This window comes from Enoplosus armatus, chromosome 12 (assembly GCF_043641665.1).
Source record: "Enoplosus armatus isolate fEnoArm2 chromosome 12, fEnoArm2.hap1, whole genome shotgun sequence".
NCBI lineage: Eukaryota > Metazoa > Chordata > Actinopteri > Centrarchiformes > Enoplosidae > Enoplosus > Enoplosus armatus.
Window position 1 is genome coordinate 3,006,602 of NC_092191.1, and position 18,392 is coordinate 3,024,993.

Sequence of the window (18,392 nt, forward strand, 5' to 3'; positions counted from 1 at the left end):
GGGCGCGCGCGCGCGTGTGTTTTGTCCTTCAGTGTTGAATGAAGCTGCACGCGACCTCTCAGTTGTCTGGTCAGCTCGTGACACCTCTTTGAACTCTCATTTCCATAAATGTTAACGACGTCACTAACAACACCTTCAACAGTCGTGTCCTGTTCGATTCCTGCTGTGTGTGTGTGTGTGTGTGTGTGTGTGTGTGGCTGCTCGTCCTCTCTCTCTCTCTCTCTCTCTCTCTCTCTCCGTCACACACACTCACTGCACATCACCCGCTACAACCACAACACGCGCTCACACACACCGCCATCCTGCGTGTGACACACAGCTGGTTAGCTTGCTAGCTAACGTTGCTTCTTACCAACCGGCGGCGTTGTCGTTGTCGTTTAAATCCAGTTCTTCGTATTGTTATGTGTGGACGTGATTCTCGTTGAAGTAACGGATAATCTGCATCTTCCTCGGCTGACCGGGAGCCGCCATGGAATGCCGTGTTCTGTCCATTCAGAGCCATGTAGTCCGGGGATATGTGGGCAACAAGAGCGCCTCTTTCCCATTACAGGTAAATACAACTTACACGCACCCATTATCGGACAACGTGACTAGACGCCCGTTATCGGACACGACCCTGTCTGACACGCCTGGTTCCCCTTTGCCCGTAAAATCTTGCTGCGACTTTCCATCAACACCAAACGACCGATTTAAATACCGATTTTTGTAACGATACGAGTTCGTATAATCTTTGCTAACAGAAATCGGTCATCCGCCTGAACCGTCGCTGGATGAGTTAATATGTGGCCGCGGCTTGTTGTATTTTCCCCGTTATTATAATGTAAAAGGCCATAAACGGCGTTGTTAGACGTGCTGTGAAAAGCCCCAAAATAATAGTATTGTCACCTAAATGTTCGCGACGACAGGTGTCGTGCTGTTTCTTTTACCCCGACAGAATCTCTTCCCCAGATAATATCATGGCAGCTAACATTGTCTTGTTTATTTGACGACCCCGAACATGTAGGCTGTAAATGAAGGAGGAACTCGGAAGAAATTGTGGCACGACACCTTCCCCGGGTGTCCGATAATGGAGCGCGGTGTTTTCTGTCGGTTTTATCGTCCACCACGTGAAAACAGACACGTGTTACATACACTAGTGATGAATGTCTGGCTGTCGAGCAACTTCAACGTTGTTAATGAATAGTTTGTTCGCCAGAGTTGTGTCTGATAATGGACCTCCTGGTGTTAATCAAATGACCCCTACTTGGATGAGTGGTGAGAATGATGTTAAATGCTTTTCACTCAGAGGTCAATGTAAGTCAGAGTTCAGCCTGTTAACCAGTCACCAGTGTCGGTGCCTCAGGTTGCCATCATTTGTTCACAGACAGGCAGACAGCCTTAATGGTCATGATGTGTATGGGAACATCTAAATGGACACAGATCTAGCGGCCTGCAGTGATAACCTGCAAGTCAGTGCTACAGGATGGACAAATAATCAATACAGCTATTTGCTGCTTTGATAAACTTGCACAGATTGGGGAAAAAGGTTATCATAGTTTTCTTCCTTTACTACAGACATAGCAGCTGTTCAGGTTTCTGAAAGTTGAGCATTTTGCCAGATTGTGACTGTGTTCCATAAGAAAAATTGCACACATGTACATTTTTCTTGTGCGTGTGTGTGTTACAAAGGCTTAAAGACCACACATTTAAGAGTCAACTCTCTCAGTTGTCTGTAGAGTTCAGTGAAACTGGAAGCAGTTGATATTGCAGTGAATAAAGTAGTGTATCCATTACTGCTTTTGAAGGGAGATGCTTTCCTCTTTGTTTACACAGATTAATTGCGGCCAGTGGCTGACTTACAATTTGCATTTGCAGAATTAGCCAGACAACAAACAGAATTTCTGTTATGAATCTCATACTGACTTAAATGTACTCAAACTGCAATTTTAGATACATGTCCATAAACAGTTATAACAACCAATGACATCTTACGACAGCTAAAGGTGTTGACCACAGTAGCCAACAGAAGTTAAGAAATTTGATGATCAGTTTTCATGATTGTTTTCTTTGCTAATGTATGGTGTGATATCATCCACTTTCTGTCATATCAGGTTGCTTCTTCATTCATCTTCATTGATGTGACTCCCACCCTTAATCAGAGGACAGTAGGCAACAGTGGATTGTAAAGCACTTAGAGATGGAGAACCATTGAGTGCAGCTTTTTGAGTGGCTCAACATGTGTCTTGTTCTTAAGCTTAATAACAGGAACTGGTGACTTTCTTGTTGAGTCATTACCTACATTAACAGTAGTAATAAAGCCCTTACCTAAAGGCGGAGTTTACTGAGTGCGTTACAAGACGGCATAACTACCAGAATAAGGAGCCTGAAAGAGCAAATGCATTCAAAACAAGCCATTGATTTGATTTTATGTGAAAGGACACAGAGGTTATTAGCACCTCCCGGCCATGAAAGTGATAGTCATTTCCCTTTATGATCCCTGTTGTTGACAGTAGGATGATAACAGTGATTGCTTTGGGTCTATAATTACCATGATGGTGGTGATGATGCTGGTGATTGTTATAGTTTCATATTTTCCACCAGCAGCGGTGTGGCAGTTAGTAGTGATGGCAAGGCTCGTACAGGCCTACAGTACATGTCCCATCACCCTGAAAGACAGTCACTTGTAGTGAGAAGTGCCAAGTCTATTTTTAGCCCGCTGTGCCCCAGGATGTATTTTGTGGTTATCCTAATGGCTGCTGGGCTTTGATGCATGTCACCAGGATTCAGTGCAGCCATTAATGTTCAACTACTACGGCTGATTAAGGCCCGTTTGTACCCGGCTAATGTTGAAATAATGTTTACCAGTGCAGCTTACTAAAGCTTACACTAGACACTGACATTAACCACTACATTGTACTAAACCTACAGCTTAATCAAAGCAGGTCATAGCTGAGTTAACTGTCATCATTATTAAGTAGGACTAATTGACGCATGTGGCCTTTGAAAGACACTAGTATCCAATATTTTTTTCCATATATGTGTTGATAACATTATGCATCTTTTTAAGTGTGTTAGTATAGATTACACTTTATTGATCTTCAGGGGGAAATTAGTTTTAATAGATCATGGCAACAGTTTTTTTTTATTATTACATGATGCCTCACAAATAAATGCAATAAAACTGTTGCTAATTTGACAGTGCCATGGCCTTAGTGGTGTTCTTTAAACAACCCATATTAGTTGACATTTACGCTGTTTTATTGTGCAGTATTGGTAATAAAGCCTTCAGTGTTTGTACAAGGTGCCTGAAAGTTATGTTGCCTAAACTGAAGACCTTAAATAGTCTGCATGCAGCTAAATATAGCATTTTACAATTTAGATGAACTATTATGAGTCTTACAGATTGTGATTCCTTTATGCACTGTTCCTCGGATGAGAAATTAAACCAGTCATGCAGAATGTCTTTCAGTTGTTACAGTGATGAAATGTTGGCCCTATCTTTCATCTACATTTGCATTGAAGGGTCTTATGAATTGTTAAAGCTAAGGAGACAAACCCATCAGACACCATGTTTAACTTGAATGAGATGAGCATATTATATCATCAGGCAGACACAGGCTAGATAAGTATAACTTATGTATAACAGTATTGTAAGTGTATTTGGCTGGTGAGTATTGCAGTCATTTTGTGAATGAACCAATGCTGATGCTTGTGGACAAAAAAAAGAAGAGACGGTATTTTAAATTTAGACTAATAATCAGTGAAGGAGCTGCTCTCACTATTCACCGTCATAATGACTCCGTTGGTGTTTAAGATAAGGGATAAGAAGATGATGATGATGATGATGATGTCAGTGAGCGTGCAGGGCATCCCTCTCTCTGTGCTGACAGGACAGAGAGTCTCGAGCCTGTCAGCAGGCAGGAGACGGCGGTTTGAGAAAGCAGGGCTCTGATTGGCTGCCACAGGATTCCTCCTGGTGACGTCACTGAAGATGGAGACAGGCTGCCTCAGAGCTGGACAGGATAGATTCAGCTTTCACATAGAAACTAAATTCAAGATGAGTGCTGTCATACGGCACCAAATTGGGCATTAATGCATTTTCAGATGTGTGTTGAGTTAAATTGAATTTATATTATCAATTTTGAACCTTATCAGATTGTAGTCAGTGTGATTTCCTCACAAATCCCATTACAACTGGAACCAAACAGTTGCTTGTTTAAAAAAACAAGGACATTTTATTTTTAGGGTTTAACTGCTCAAGAGAAGAGGTTGTTGATGTAGAAGTCTCCTGAATTAGTGAATTAGCCTGCGGTAACATACAGAACTGTGTCCCAGGAATCAGCAGGGATGCAGTGTTGTGCTCAAGGACTCTTCAGCCGGTTGGATATTTGCTGACATGGAGTTCTGCAGTTGCTCATGTCCCTGCTGTACTTTTATGCTTTTAAAAGCTGTTACTTACACACTTGGTGGAAAGAAAGTGCTTTGCAACCTATTTTACTATCATCAAATCATAAATTATTCAATTGGCAGCTCATTCAAAACATCCTTCAGAGGAGACTGCAGCCGTGTGAGAAGATTACTAATTCTTCATTCTTGATATTCAGATAAGCCTGTATTCAATGATTATTTCTACTGAATGTAATCAAACTAGTTCTTGTAGCTAGAGCTGAAATTATGAGTTAATTAATCACTAACTTAATAAACAGATAACTGCTTTGATAATTGGTTAATCAAACCAAACATTTTCTAGCTTGTCAAATGAGGAGTTACGCACACATTCCTTTGTGTGTAGTGTTATTTTGCAGTGTAGTGTTATCTTAGCATGCTAACATGCTAACCTAAGATGGTGAGCATGGTAAGCATTATACCTGCTAATCATCAGCATGTTAACATTATCATTGTGAGCATGTTAGCTTTAAGCTTGAAGCATGGCTGTAAACGCCAAGTATTGTTTTTGTTAGTCCAACAAAATAAGTTAAAAACATAATTTTGGGTTGCCGTACCATATGACTGGCATTTGATGTAATTTTATATATTTAGGCCTAATTTTATGACTGAATATATTATAAGAGACATAATCTATAGACTACACAATTGTAAGTTGCAGTACAAACAGTCAGTTAATGTTGAACATACAATGTCCTATTTATTGGCTGATGCAGGAACAAAAAGATGACACATGGAAACAAACACTAGTAACATATGTGTTGTTTGGGATGTGCAACATACACATACACGTTTATTTATGTGCACATTAACAGTGACGGTACAGGAGCCAACCCAAAGCTGAGGGACTAAGTCACGATGCAGTATAATACAGCGTTTGTGTTGACTCAGATGTGATCAGCCTGTACTGTGACACATGCTAATTAGAGTAACTCTCCATTCGTCAGTTGCGAGAGGGCTTCCTCATTTGGGAATTTACCAAAAGTGTTTCCTCAAAAAAGGCAATATTTACTTTTTCATAATTTTGTTAATATCATCTCCTCAGTCTGTGACGATGCTTTCCAGTCAGCAGCATTGTAAACAGTCTATCTGTGTCACTGACTTGAGGCTTAAGAACAGAGCGAGAAAGGATGTGACCTAAATAACATATTCTTAGCCCCATGTACATCGGCAGGCCATAAATACACAGTTTTACATCAACAGTTGATTTGCATCCTGCTCAGCCAAAGGAACATGTTGTAAAAGACAGGTTGTTCCTATGTTAAAGGGTCCAACACATTTTTTTCACAACTCTGGAACAGCAAATAGAAACAGATCTTGAGAATACTCTTAATCGGCTATAGACTAACCTCAAACCATCTCTGAACACCAAAATCTCAAAATCAATTCTAAATTCAACTGCAAGGCAATGTAAGGTAGCTGAGAGACCAGCTTGGCCAAATCTTTCGATCATAGTCGATCAGCTATGTGGGCAGTAAGTTTGAAAGTAACATGAATCCTATCTCTTGAACGGGAGTTCATGTGCTGCACGTTTATTAGGTACACCAAACTAAAACAAATGCAGTCTAATACAACAGTCCTGCAATAACTATAATGTTCAGATTAAATATTATAGTCATTTTGGAGGCTCTAGTTTGTGCTGAATTGTGTCCTACTGAATGTGTTTCTAATATTTTCCCTCATTTATATCTATGTATAGTATAATACAATACAATTCAACAGTACCACAAAAGCAGCCTTTAAAATGAGCTTCAACCTTGGCTGAGGGGTTATGATGCTGACAATGAACTGCAACGTCTCTGACTTGACCTTAAAGAATCTCTATAAAAACTCTATAAAAATCTTGAGGAAGGTAGGATTTACTGCAGGGCTGTTGGATTAGATTGGATTTCTACCAGCCACAGGATTTCTGGGCTTCTGACCTCCCTGTAGCGGAGGGCAAATGTAGGATATTTCCTTTGGATATCAGTAGAAAATCACAAAGATAAGAATAAGGATATATATAAGCGTTCTACATTCCTGACACCACTGAGAGCTTAACATGTTCCCTGAATGCCTCATGCTGATGATACAAATGCAGTATTTCAACTTTCAGAAAACACATGCCACACAAGTTTTCATTAGACAGCAATAGCTTCCAAGGTCAAAGCTGATATCTACTTTGAGATACAAGAATCTGCTTTCAGAGGGGAGAGGCAAAGTTACAGTCAATTGAAAAGAACAAAGAACTCATTCACTCTGCCCGCTTTCAGCTTCAGCCCAATTAAATCAAGTCATTCAGATAAGAATTCATCGTGCAGGTGGATGTATTATGTGTCTTTCTGTCTCTCTGGTAATTTAAATAAAAAAAAGGACACAGAGAGTTGGTTTTTGTAGCTGTTCCAGATGTGTGCAGGTTTAAACTGAGAGGATGTTTGTTTTTATCTCCACTCACAGATCACAGCCAGTGTTAAATTAAGTCAATAGTGTTTGTTTGTTTTTGTGAAGTATGTGCACACACACAAGGAATCTGACTCTGATAGAAAGAGACGCATGGCTAAAACCAAGGACAACAAAGCTGAACAAAGCCAGGTAAAAATAACCAAACCTGTTATGTGCATAAAGTAGGTGAAAAAATATATATACTATATAAATATATGTAAAATGCAACAACGACCAACAACAAGTGTTTCTATAAAAAAGTACAAATAGTTCAAAGGAATATTGAATGATTAATGTCTCAGATTACTTTATATCATGAAGTGGGTTGTTATGTGCATGTATACATGTCTATGTGCAGTATATACAGCGTACAGGATTTATATTTGACAGTGATGGATGACGTGAATGTTAAAGCACAGTGTGTGTGCTTGTGAAAGGTGTAGCTTGTACGGATGAGCTTTATAGTGTTTCAGCTGCTTTCAGCTCAAAGGCTCTGAAACCAGCTGTACTTTACCTGCCCGACACCAAACGGCAGACAGACCTGAAAGTTAGCAACTAGCTGGTGAACATAGTGGAGCATTTAGCAGCAAAAGAGACGCATATTTCCCTCAGGCGTCGGTGGAGCTCAAAAATAGCTAAAAGGAGAGTAAATATTGGACTGACATTCATCAGGTGGACACACACACACACCACTCAATGTGACTGCTAATGATGCTCCATATCTGCTGGCTGTGTTCATAGTAAGCAATTGTATTCACGTAACTCAAAAGATGATAATATGACAGTGTTTTGTTCACAGCTGCTGCCCTCAAATGGCCAAAAAAGTCTGTTATTGCAGGTTTAATGACCAAACAGTTTCATATTGTCCAGCTTTAGTTGTAGTATTATAGTTGCTGCACACTTGTGTCATTTGTGCTACTATACTACAGCAAGTGTGGCTGTTGCTCCTAATCTCTCCTGACACCTCATCTGTTCCCTGTCTCTGTCTTCTGTTTCCAGGTTTTAGGGTTTGAGGTGGACTCCATCAACTCTGTCCAGTTCTCCAACCATACAGGTGAGACGGATGAAATAGCATATTTCTCTGTGTTGGTGTGTGTGTGGGTGTGCATGAGTCAGTGGCCCTGGTGTCGTGATGAGGTGCTGGCGCGTGTTAGAGAGACGGTTGTTGTCGAGGCAGCGGCCGTGTTGAGGCTGATGAGTCGACAGCTGAGTGAGTCAAGTTTTGGGGGTGGGGGGGGGGCTTCACCGGCTGACACCAGAGCAGCCCTCAAACACTGGAGTAGCTCTAGGGGACAGTACCATTCACATTTTATGTCTGCTGTGTCTCTCTGTCAGTCTTGGGACATTTCAGATGCTGCCGGTCTTATTTTGGTGAAACTTGAAGCAATGATGTCATTTTACTCTGTGCTCATGGATAATCATTATCGCTTTTACTTATCAACTGTGAAAACAGTTGTATAAAGTCTTGGGTTTTGTATAACATAGGGGGAAGGATGTGGGCATTTACAGTAATAAAAGATGAAAGATTGAGTTGCATTGTTTGGTATAGGAGTCTTTGGTTCTTGACCCATATCAGGGACTAAAAGTTAGAATATCTCTGTTTCTGCTGCATTGATTTTGACTTGTAACTTTATGAAAGTGCACTAACTTATTTCAACATCGCTGCCAAATTATCAGAATACATTATATTATCTAAGTAAGTACTGAAAGAGTGGTCAGATTAAAATCTATTAGAAGTACAACATTGAACAAAGGAACCTCACCCAGATAGTTTTTAATTTAAATGTGTGTCTAGAAAGAAGTAGATCAAGTGTGTATCTTCTTCTTTTGTCCTGTTTTTGCAACAGCTGACAAAGTATTCCCATTACACTCCCTTCTGCCACACTAAATGTGTGTTCACTTCACAACTCACAGACAGACGCTTGTGTTTATTGATTATAACGTTTGGTTTTTTCAACAAAAGCTACACCATTATGATTTGATGCTTTTCACAGCGATAAGCTGTCGTATTTTATATTTCCACCGCTCTAGGTTGGATGATTGATACAGTTAAGGTGTTCAATTGCTTGGAAAAATATGCACACTGGCCTGATGACTGAATGAGTGACTAAGTCTGAGCGAAAGTGGTTTATTGAATAATGAGAATAATAAAGTTTATTTGCTGTATATGGAAAGTCAGTGATTACAAAATGCAAAAGGCAAATATTTGCTCTCTGTTCCTGTTTATAACATTGACTGGCCACATTGGGGGATCCAGTATATATCCAGTGCTTGCAATAATCAGATTTTGAAGAAACTTGGACTGATGATGCATCTCGTCACTGATTGGCCCAGAGGGCGTGTCTGCGTCATCCTTTGGTGTCACATTTACTCTAATATTTTGATCTAATTTCCAGTCCCATGACTGAGTAATCTGCCACACTGTGTCTTTCCCCTGTCTTGCACTGATGGACGGTCTCGGCTCATGTTATTCATGCAAACTGAACTCGAAGAATGAATCAGCTGAGCGCTGTGAAAACAAACCCATCTGCCCAGCTGTTGCTTGTTGCTTCATAGTCGATACAAACAATATCCAGACTCAGAAATCCTCACAGGATCAGTGCGTTATGACAAAGTGTAGAATACGTTGTGTTTGTGACTGTAAGTTCTCCCAGCTTCTTATTTGATAAGTCATGTAGAGACCTTATCCTGTTTTAAATCGTTTGGTTGGTTAGGGTTGTTGTGATGTTGCAGACTAAGGGTAAGCTTAATTGTAGGTGTACTGTAGGATAAGTGTTGATACGTGGGCGAGCGGGGGACTCGTCTGTAGCGGCATCAGATGCAGAGACGAATGCGATGCTGTAATTTACATTTGAGCTGTCTGGGAGTGTTGTAGCCTGGATTCAGCCAAACGTTTATGATCAGAGGTTCCTTTGACCAGGTTTCTCTACAGACATCATTGTTCAGTTGAACAATTCAACACTGACTTGTCTTTTTTTTATTCAGGATAATCCTCAGACTTCTTTGAGTTCTTTGGAAGTTATTTCCTATCGAACATAGAAAATATTTAAATCGGGTAAAAGTGAGGTCCTTGGTGAATTGGACTGTGTCTCAAATGTCATTTTTGAGGCTTTGAGTACCACAAATGAAATAACCCACCTCTTGTGTATCTTTGCAGTTTAAATTACAAAGGAATGGTTGTTTCAAATAAAAATCTGTTCAGCCTCTGTGGAGATATCAATGTCCTAAGTTAAGAAAACTGTCTTGCCCACATATTAGAGGGTTGCTGTAGGTGGGTGATTTCAACATTTGACCTGGGGGGAAAACATTGCTGAGAACATAAAGCCTTTGAAAGGTCTCCTTAATGTGTCATATTCACATTCAGCTGGGGAACATGGTACCTTTGGACCTTGGAACATACAGTAAATACGCTCTACTTTCCAGCTGTGTTTAAGCTTCTTTTTTTGGCATCATGTTTGCTGAAAGTTAGAATTCTTCCTCAGTACAGGATCTTCTTTATTTGCAGTTGATTCATGTCCCAACGTTTACTTTGACTTGCCCACTTTGTGTTCTGTCTTCAGTAAAGGATGGTAAAGTGAGAACACTGTGTTTGTGTTGGTTTTGTAGGAGGCTCACTGGCTGGATGAGGAGGATGTGACTCAATTTGTTAAAACATTTGTGTGGGAATGGGAAAATATTTTCCCAAGAATATCCATTTTGGAGAGAGCCGAACGAGTCAGAAGCCAGTTTGAGTAACAGATCCGTGGGTTTGAAGACTTACCAAAACACTGCGCAACATTTCATGATATTTGGTAGAAATTTACTAGAAAGTTATCACGACTGAAATCATTTTGTCTTTTGTGTCCATGATCTCAAAGTAAACAATAAAAACCCTGCTGTCGCGTCACAAACTTACCATGTGTGGTTCCACAGTTTTGATTGGCCACTGCAGCCCATTACCAGACGCTGTTAGATTGAATTGCGGCAAAAGTTGAGCCAAGTTCAACATTTTTCCAGAGCCCTCTATGGCACCCCCATAGTCCCATTGTAATGAATTACTGTGTATTTTCTCGCAGTCCTCTTGTCTGTCTGAACACGGCTTAGGCGGGATTCCTGTGGGCTCCCTGCTAAATCTAAGTCCAATTTAAATCTTCAGGGACCAATTACACTCAGGAACTAGACCAGAGAACTATGAAAGAATGACTATTCTAATAATAGGCTTCATGGTCACTGTTATTATCGCCCCACGTACAGAGTAGACAGCGATACAACTGAGGACGATTCAAGAATGAGGAATGTCTTCCTCAAGGGGGAACAGTCCTCACGTCTGTGGCGTAAATTGCTTGTTTCAATGACCTTAATATAAAAATGCCTTAATCAGATCTTGTATATTGGAATCTAACATTTGCAATTTCTTCAGGGAGAGTGTGTAATTCGGTTTGACATATTGAAGGAGACTTGTGCATCTGAGAGGGAGAGGGTGGCTGTCGACAGAGAGGGACAGAGACGGTGAATAGAGAGAGAGAGAGAGACAGGACATTTTTGAATCAGAGAGACAGACAGCGGATGATGGAGAGAGAGACGGAGGGAGTGCAGAGAGAGCGACAGCACGCAGCAGTAAACACCAGCAGGCGCTGTGAATTGCGACAGCAGCGAATGATGACGACAGAAGCAGCTCTTATCTGTGGGCCTGCCTTCATTCTCTCTCACGCACTGCTCGTCTCTCTTTCTTAGCCCCTTTGGCTTTCTCCCGGCTTGTTGCTTAGCAACCAGAACCCCCCCGCCACGTGACCTGGCTGTGACTCACCTGGAGCTGCGACATCATCTGCCTGCAGCAAACATGTCATACGCAGACAGACGTGCGCCGACGCATGCTTACATCGGCATTCTCCTCACATACATGCACGTGTACATCCACATCGGTACATGCAGTACTTAACGCATATGCATACTCAGATACACAAGTACACACGTGCACAAACGCAATACATTCCTCCACACACGTTATAGGTGTTTGTTAGTAGAGGGGTCTGTGTCCTGGTTCTTGCCCACCCTCCCTACTGTCCCTGACTGACCAGATACTGTGGCTGCAGGCTACACTAAGACCTGCTGCTCCGTGTGTTCACACGTTGCTTGTTTTCTTTGGTCTGAGCCATAGTGCCAAACGTTTCCTTTTATGTGCTTAGTTCATTGAAGTTCTCACTACTCGGTCACATGGACTAACAGGAGGCTTCATACTGGCAGAGAGAGAGCCGTCAAAACAAAATCGATTCCAGTTTCCAGTAACTTTTCCAACTATTCAAGAACGATGTACTGAGTTTGGACTTTTTTTTCTTTTTTTTTTACAGTAACTCACCTTTCGTGTACAACAGCTGGATATGAGCATCAATTCAGAACAGTGTACAAATACTCAATTACAAGTAAAAGTCCTGCATTACAGGTGCCTTGTGGAGTGGATATGAATCAGCAAAGTAACTAGTAACTTCTTCCCTCAGAGGACAACCGGCATGTTTTGTTATTGTTATTTAATGCACAAACTGAAGTGGCCGGGTCCTAACCTGTGCAGACAAACTGAATTTTAAATGTTTGAATTTAAAGTTGAATCAGGTTAGTGGAAAGTCATTGTAATGATACATGAGTACACGGGTTTCAATGTGTGTGTGTCAGCATGTGTAGGGGGTGTTAACGTCCACATATACAGTATTTGTGTTCATGAACTACTGGAATGGAAAAAGCATTGCAAAGGGTTAGAGTCAGCAACTTGGCAAACACAATAACTCCTCTCCTCTCCTCATCTCCTCCCCTCTCCTCCCCTCTCCTCTTCTTCTCTCTGCAGGTTATTCTCATTGGAAAGGCCAGGTGTTGACAGCAGATGAGCTCCATGTTCTCTATGAAGGAATCAAACTGAACAACGTACACCAGTATGACTATGTTTTAACAGGTGAATGGCACACTTTTATTCTTCACTGCTACACTCTGAGGTTGAAGTATTTAATACACTGAGTGCAATGACAATGAAAAATGTGTGTGTTGTATTCAGGGTATACCAGAGACACATCCTTCTTGGAGATGGTAGTGGACATTGTTCAGGAGCTAAAGAGAGCCAACCCCAACCTGGTGTATGGTAAGTAAACACATGGGTTTATTTAATCTATTTGATCTGTTTTTCACTAAAGGAACAGCCAACAGAGCACTTTCAGTACGACATTAATTCTCAGATAATCAGTGATAATTCTGTGGGTTTGTCACTTCGACTGACCCCCGTCCACATTACATGAAGTCATTTGATCCATTGTTATCACAATAATATGAATTAGTGGAGCTTTGATATGAGTAAAACCTCAGCGAGTTAGGCTCAGGATGAAACAGTGAAACAAAAGCACCTAACAGGATCAAATTAGCAGTTAATATTTGAAACTTTTAAAGTGATAAACCAGCAGACAAATGTATTAGTTTTTCACATTAACTAGCTTTATGTAGAGAAGATCCAGTTCTCACTTTGGACAACTTTCAGTCTCTCTCTCTTTCTAGCCAGGAGGATTTTCATCTCATGTTGCAGGAATCAGTTTTACTCAAATCAAGGCAGCCTGGCCTGTAGACACGGTGTCAGTGGATAGACCTACTGCCACTGTTCAAAATAATAAGCAACCAGAGGGTGACACGCATAATGTTTGTGTTTACCCAACTACTTTTAGTTTAGTTGGACAGAAAGCGCTGTGTTACAGGAGTGTGTGTCTGTAAGATGTTACCAAGTTATCAAGGATGTCATTTACCTTGCTGGTGATCCTACTCGCCCTAATCTGGTTTTATATTCATAATGGAGAGAGCAAAGGGAGAGCAGGAGTTTTCTGTCATGAAAAACTAAGAGCAAGAAGCTCTCGTTGGAAACATGCGGCTGTATTCATGACCTATAGTCCAGCTCCACCCTCAGGGCAAATTTTACATTTTTATCTCCACCACTGCTAAAGGTTTAATAGAAATAGAAAAATCTTTAATATGTTGGTCGCTCCCTACGGCACGTTTGTATCGTGACTTGTAAAGAACATTTCAGCCTCTCAGAGGCACCAGCAGGGCCTTTCAGTCTCCATCTTTAAAATGAATATTAGAGGTTTTTCTGTCCGTCTCTCGACATGCCGGCTCAGATGTGTTTATATCTCCAAATCCAGTGTCATGCCTCTCATCACTGCAGTATTTATGTAATGTGATGATTGCTGGAGCTTTACAGGTCTGTGTCGGGTGTCTGACTCTTGAGTGTGATTTTGTCATTTCAGTATGTGACCCCGTCCTCGGTGATCATGGATCTATGGTGAGATTAGTGGCAATTTGATGCTTTATGTACTACATGTGCAGCTGTGTGTGTGTGTGTGTGTTAATGTCTGTTGTTACTAGATTTCTGTGCCTTTAATGTGTGTGGGAGGGTTTTAGTGTTCGTTCCTGTGTGTGTTTTTATCTGTATATATGTGTGTGTGTGTGTGTGTGTGTGTGTGTGTGTGTGTGTGTGTTCTGGATGGGTGTTACAAGGCTCATTTCTCAGTGACAGACGGATTATTGTGATCTGACAGAACTGCATATACACAGTGACTCACTCTGCAGTGTGTGTGTGTGTGTGTGTGTGTGTATATTACATTGTGCAGCATTTTCAGGGATTAAGATCATATTCAGTCAGTTAGCACTCATAATTTAAAACCATGAAAACAAAGAAAAGAGAAAAGTTTATAATAAACTGAGCCTGTGTGTGTGTGTGTGTGTGTGTGTGTGTGTGTGTGTGTGGTCCTTCCTTTAGAGCACTACTTGTGTGTTTTCATTAGTGACTCTAACCTGTGTGTGTCTCGTTCCACAGTACGTTCCTCAGAATCTTTATCCGGTCTATAAGAACAAAGTGGTTCCTGTTGCTGACATTATTACTCCTAACCAGTTTGAGGCTGAGTGAGTACAAGTGTTCAATCTTACATCCACTAAATCTTATATGACATGTCTGTCATTGTAAAAATGTATCGAGACATTTAAACTTTAGATTTTATACTCAAAATAAACGTACTTACACCTCTGAGTGTGTAACTGTGTGAGCATTAGCGACCACCATCTTTATGTAATGCCACTCATGCTGTTATCTAATACCCTCATTTTGTGGTTCCAGATATTTGGGAAAGAGTTAACCAAAAATAGGTTTTAGCTCCCCTCTTATCTTTCTTGTTTTACCCTTTTAAACCACGATTTAAGCCGCTTGGTAGATTACTTTTTCACTGCTGTGGGGATATATATATATCATAAAAGTCTCAAACTTTTGGGATCTTATAAATATAAAATATAATAATAATATATAAAATTTTAAATAAAGTTCTGAGGATTTCAGCAATGCTCGAACCACGCTACCTGCATGGGTTTGTGATGATGATGATTTCAGTGTCTCTGGTATCAAATCTTTAGATTTCACTGTGCACTAAACTAAATGGCTGCATTTATGAAAACCAGAAACATTAAGCCACAGTTTAAGAGATGACTGTGTCTCCATCTCCTCGGCTTCACTGTCAAGTTGCTCCACCTAGTGGTGTTTCTGTAAGCCTGCAGAATCAGATTTAAGGTTTTTCTGAATACTGAAGGCTCAGTCGACTTGTCTTGGATGTTGCCCTCTGTTGCACTTGTCTTTTCTCATAACCAATATGAGGAGAATTAAGTGCCTTTGTTTTTTTAATAACTACATTTTCAGTGCTATTGACACAATGGTCATTTGTTTGCTTGTGTTTTAGATTATTGACAGGGAAAAACATCAGCACAGAGAAAGACGCTGTAGAGGTAATAAATCACTTACTATCTAATGCTTCTTAATTACAGAACATGCTGTTGTAGTGTTGTGACCTCTTACATTGCTGGATTGTTCTTGCTTTATATGCTTACTGTTGACTGAATACATGCTGCAGTATCTGACTCACTGGCTGTCTGTAGGTTATGGACCTTCTCCATGCTATGGGCCCAGACACAGTGGTCATCACCTCCTCTGATCTGCCCTCCAGACTGGGAGACCGCTTCCTCGTGTCGTTGGGCAGCCAGCGCCATGGTATGAATTAGTGTGAATTAGCGTGCACATGCGTGTCTGTATGTGTGTATTTGTGAGACTAGCCGACCAAAATGAACCCCTTCGACATGTTGTGTGTTTGCTGTGCCGCTCAGTTCGTCCCGACGGCAGCAGGACGACACAGAGAGTTCGAATAGAAGTTCCCAAAGTGGACGCCGTCTTTGTAGGAACTGGAGACTTGTTTGCTGCTATGCTGCTAGCGTGGACACACCACTACCCTAATGACCTAAAGGTACAAAAACACCCGTGTTCCAATCACACTGTGGCTTTTCTCCGTTCTCTTGATTGATCTTTGATTTGATGTGTTTGATTTCATTGCAGCATTAGAAATGCTCATGGTTGTTTCTTCAAGACAACTTGTAATTCTGTTTCTTCAGGGCCTCCTCCAGTTCCCCTGTAATTTGAACCCTGAAGGGGTGACCTACAGACAAGGACGCACATATATGCAGAGTCATAAAACATAACAATTACTTTATTTTCTCTCTCTCTCTCTCTCTCTCTCTCTCTCTCTCTCAGATGGCCTGTGAGAAGACTTTTTCAGTGATGCACCATGTTATCCAGAGGACCATTTCGTATGCTCACGGTAAGAAAAGTAGGGCTTGTTATCGATGCTTAAAGCTTTGACTCTGTTCTGTTTTTCATCCCAGAGACAAAACATAACATCAAGATCAACAGGAGAACATCAGATTTCTGTTGCAGTGTAATCGTGCCTTTAATGTCAAATGTATACATCAGCAAAACTGAAAAAATAAAAACAAAATATGACACAAGTGTCAGAATGTGAAAGGTTTATATCTGCAGCTCTTCTATTGGCTGTAGGTTGCTCAGGTCTGGCTGGTCCTGGTCCTGCAGATCAGTCTGGTTCAGGGTGCTTTGCATGAATGGCACGGTGTGTCTTTTAAAACTGTCTATCTATTAATGTATTTGTACATTTAAATGAAATTGTATAATGTAGCTTTAAAATAAACATGTATCTCTATGTGTTCCCCCGACCTTCCTCTCTCCCTTTCAGAGTTAGCAGGTCCTGGTCGGAGGCCCAGTCCGCCCCAGCTGGAGCTGAGGATGGTTCAAAGTAAAGCTGACATAGAAGACCCTGCTATAGTTACGGAGGCCACAGTCATATCCTAACATTACCGACCCATAAGACTCATACTAACCTTGTCCTCTCTCAAATCCAGTATCTCGGTAAATCTCTCATGACTGTAAACCTTGACTGTCATTTCCAAACTTCAACAACTCATCTTCCAGACTCCTTAAACCCGTTAGTATTGTAACCCCTTTAGTCCGTTCACCCTAAACCCTTGACCCGTTAAAGTCCTCAGTGTCCTAACCCCTTAATACCGAACCCTTAACCTGTAAGTCCTAAACCCTTTACCCAAACCCTGTTTTGGAAATGGAGCCATGGATAGACAGAAAGTTTGATCAGGTTGGACAGAAGAGGTTGCACAGCTGCTTTTTTAGAAAGCTATTAATTCTCACTCCCAAGATCGCTTCTTTACAACTTAATTCCACAAGCACAACACATAACATGCCGTATATAAAATATGAGGGTGATTAGGTTTATTGGAAAACCCATTCAGGGTTCAGTCATCGGAGCTGTTACAGATTTTATTTGTTTGAGTAGGTTTTTGTCCTCGGAGTAGCACAAAAGAGAAGAACCTCCTGGATAACTTAAAGAGTAACTTACCACTTTGCTACCCTCTCTGGCTGATTTATAGTCTGTAGCGACACCCAACAGTGATGCCACGTACTGACACACTCTGGAGTACACATCTACATCAATGCACTGAGGCGAGAAGTCAAACAACTGGAGGTTACTCAATACAACTAACAATACTACACCTTTGGGTTATTTGTTTTCTGCCATTCTGGATTGTTAAATGGCATTAAGACACCAGCGCCACAGTGTTCGAATGTAGCAGGAACAATTTGTTGTTGCATTCAGAAATTTACCCAAAACTTGATTCCAGCTGCTGAATTATCTCTAAAACTCTACCTCTAAATTATTGAATATAAACTTGCCTACTTTATCGCTCTATTACTGCCACTCCGCTCACGCATTCTGTTTATTTCTGACAGAGTTGCACTCCAGCAGAGGTCCACCACACCACTTTCCAAGTAGCAGGATCGCAGCACGGACATTGGTGTTACTGTAACACTGCAATGATCAAACACTGTTTATCTATGGCTCTGCCTACCACTATCTCAACCCCCTCCCCGTCTTACAGCAGTGATGTAATGGTGACCAAGTCTTACCCCCGAGACCCCTTGAAAATATAACAAAGGAAAAAAAAACGCACAATGTATAGTTGATGTATAGATGTTGTACTATAACTGTATTGGACCATCTGTATGATATCTTCTATCTGATCTGTCTATTGGACCATTGTGTTGATGCTACTGTACTATAGACCACAAGCACTACAATATCACCCAAACCAGAGACATCTGGGCTGGTTCTGGCACTCCTGGAGGCTCCAGTGGCTCCAGCCGT

The 18,392-nt window shown here is 41.0% G+C and overlaps 1 protein-coding gene across 1 annotated transcript; it reads left to right on the forward strand.

Annotated features, from left to right (window-relative positions):
* The first annotated feature begins 469 nt into the window (after positions 1 to 469).
* On the forward strand, positions 470 to 17,026 carry LOC139294373 (pyridoxal kinase-like). Its single transcript, XM_070916245.1, has 11 exons — positions 470 to 550; positions 7,846 to 7,900; positions 12,662 to 12,766; positions 12,866 to 12,949; positions 14,097 to 14,131; positions 14,666 to 14,751; positions 15,573 to 15,618; positions 15,769 to 15,880; positions 15,994 to 16,130; positions 16,415 to 16,481; positions 16,911 to 17,026. Exons 1-11 carry the CDS (start codon positions 470 to 472, stop codon positions 17,024 to 17,026), a joined length of 924 nt encoding a protein of 307 aa, XP_070772346.1.
* Positions 17,027 to 18,392: the final 1,366 nt, after the last annotated feature.

Coding starts and splice junctions, on each gene's coding strand:
- LOC139294373 (XM_070916245.1), top strand. CDS start 470: ATGGAATGCCGTGTTCTGTCCATTCAGAGCCATGTAGTCCGGGGATAT. Junction 15,619..15,768: donor CAGAGAAAGACGCTGTAGAG/GTAATAAATCAC, acceptor GGCTGTCTGTAG/GTTATGGACCTTCTCCATGC. Junction 16,482..16,910: donor GACCATTTCGTATGCTCACG/GTAAGAAAAGTA, acceptor TCTCCCTTTCAG/AGTTAGCAGGTCCTGGTCGG.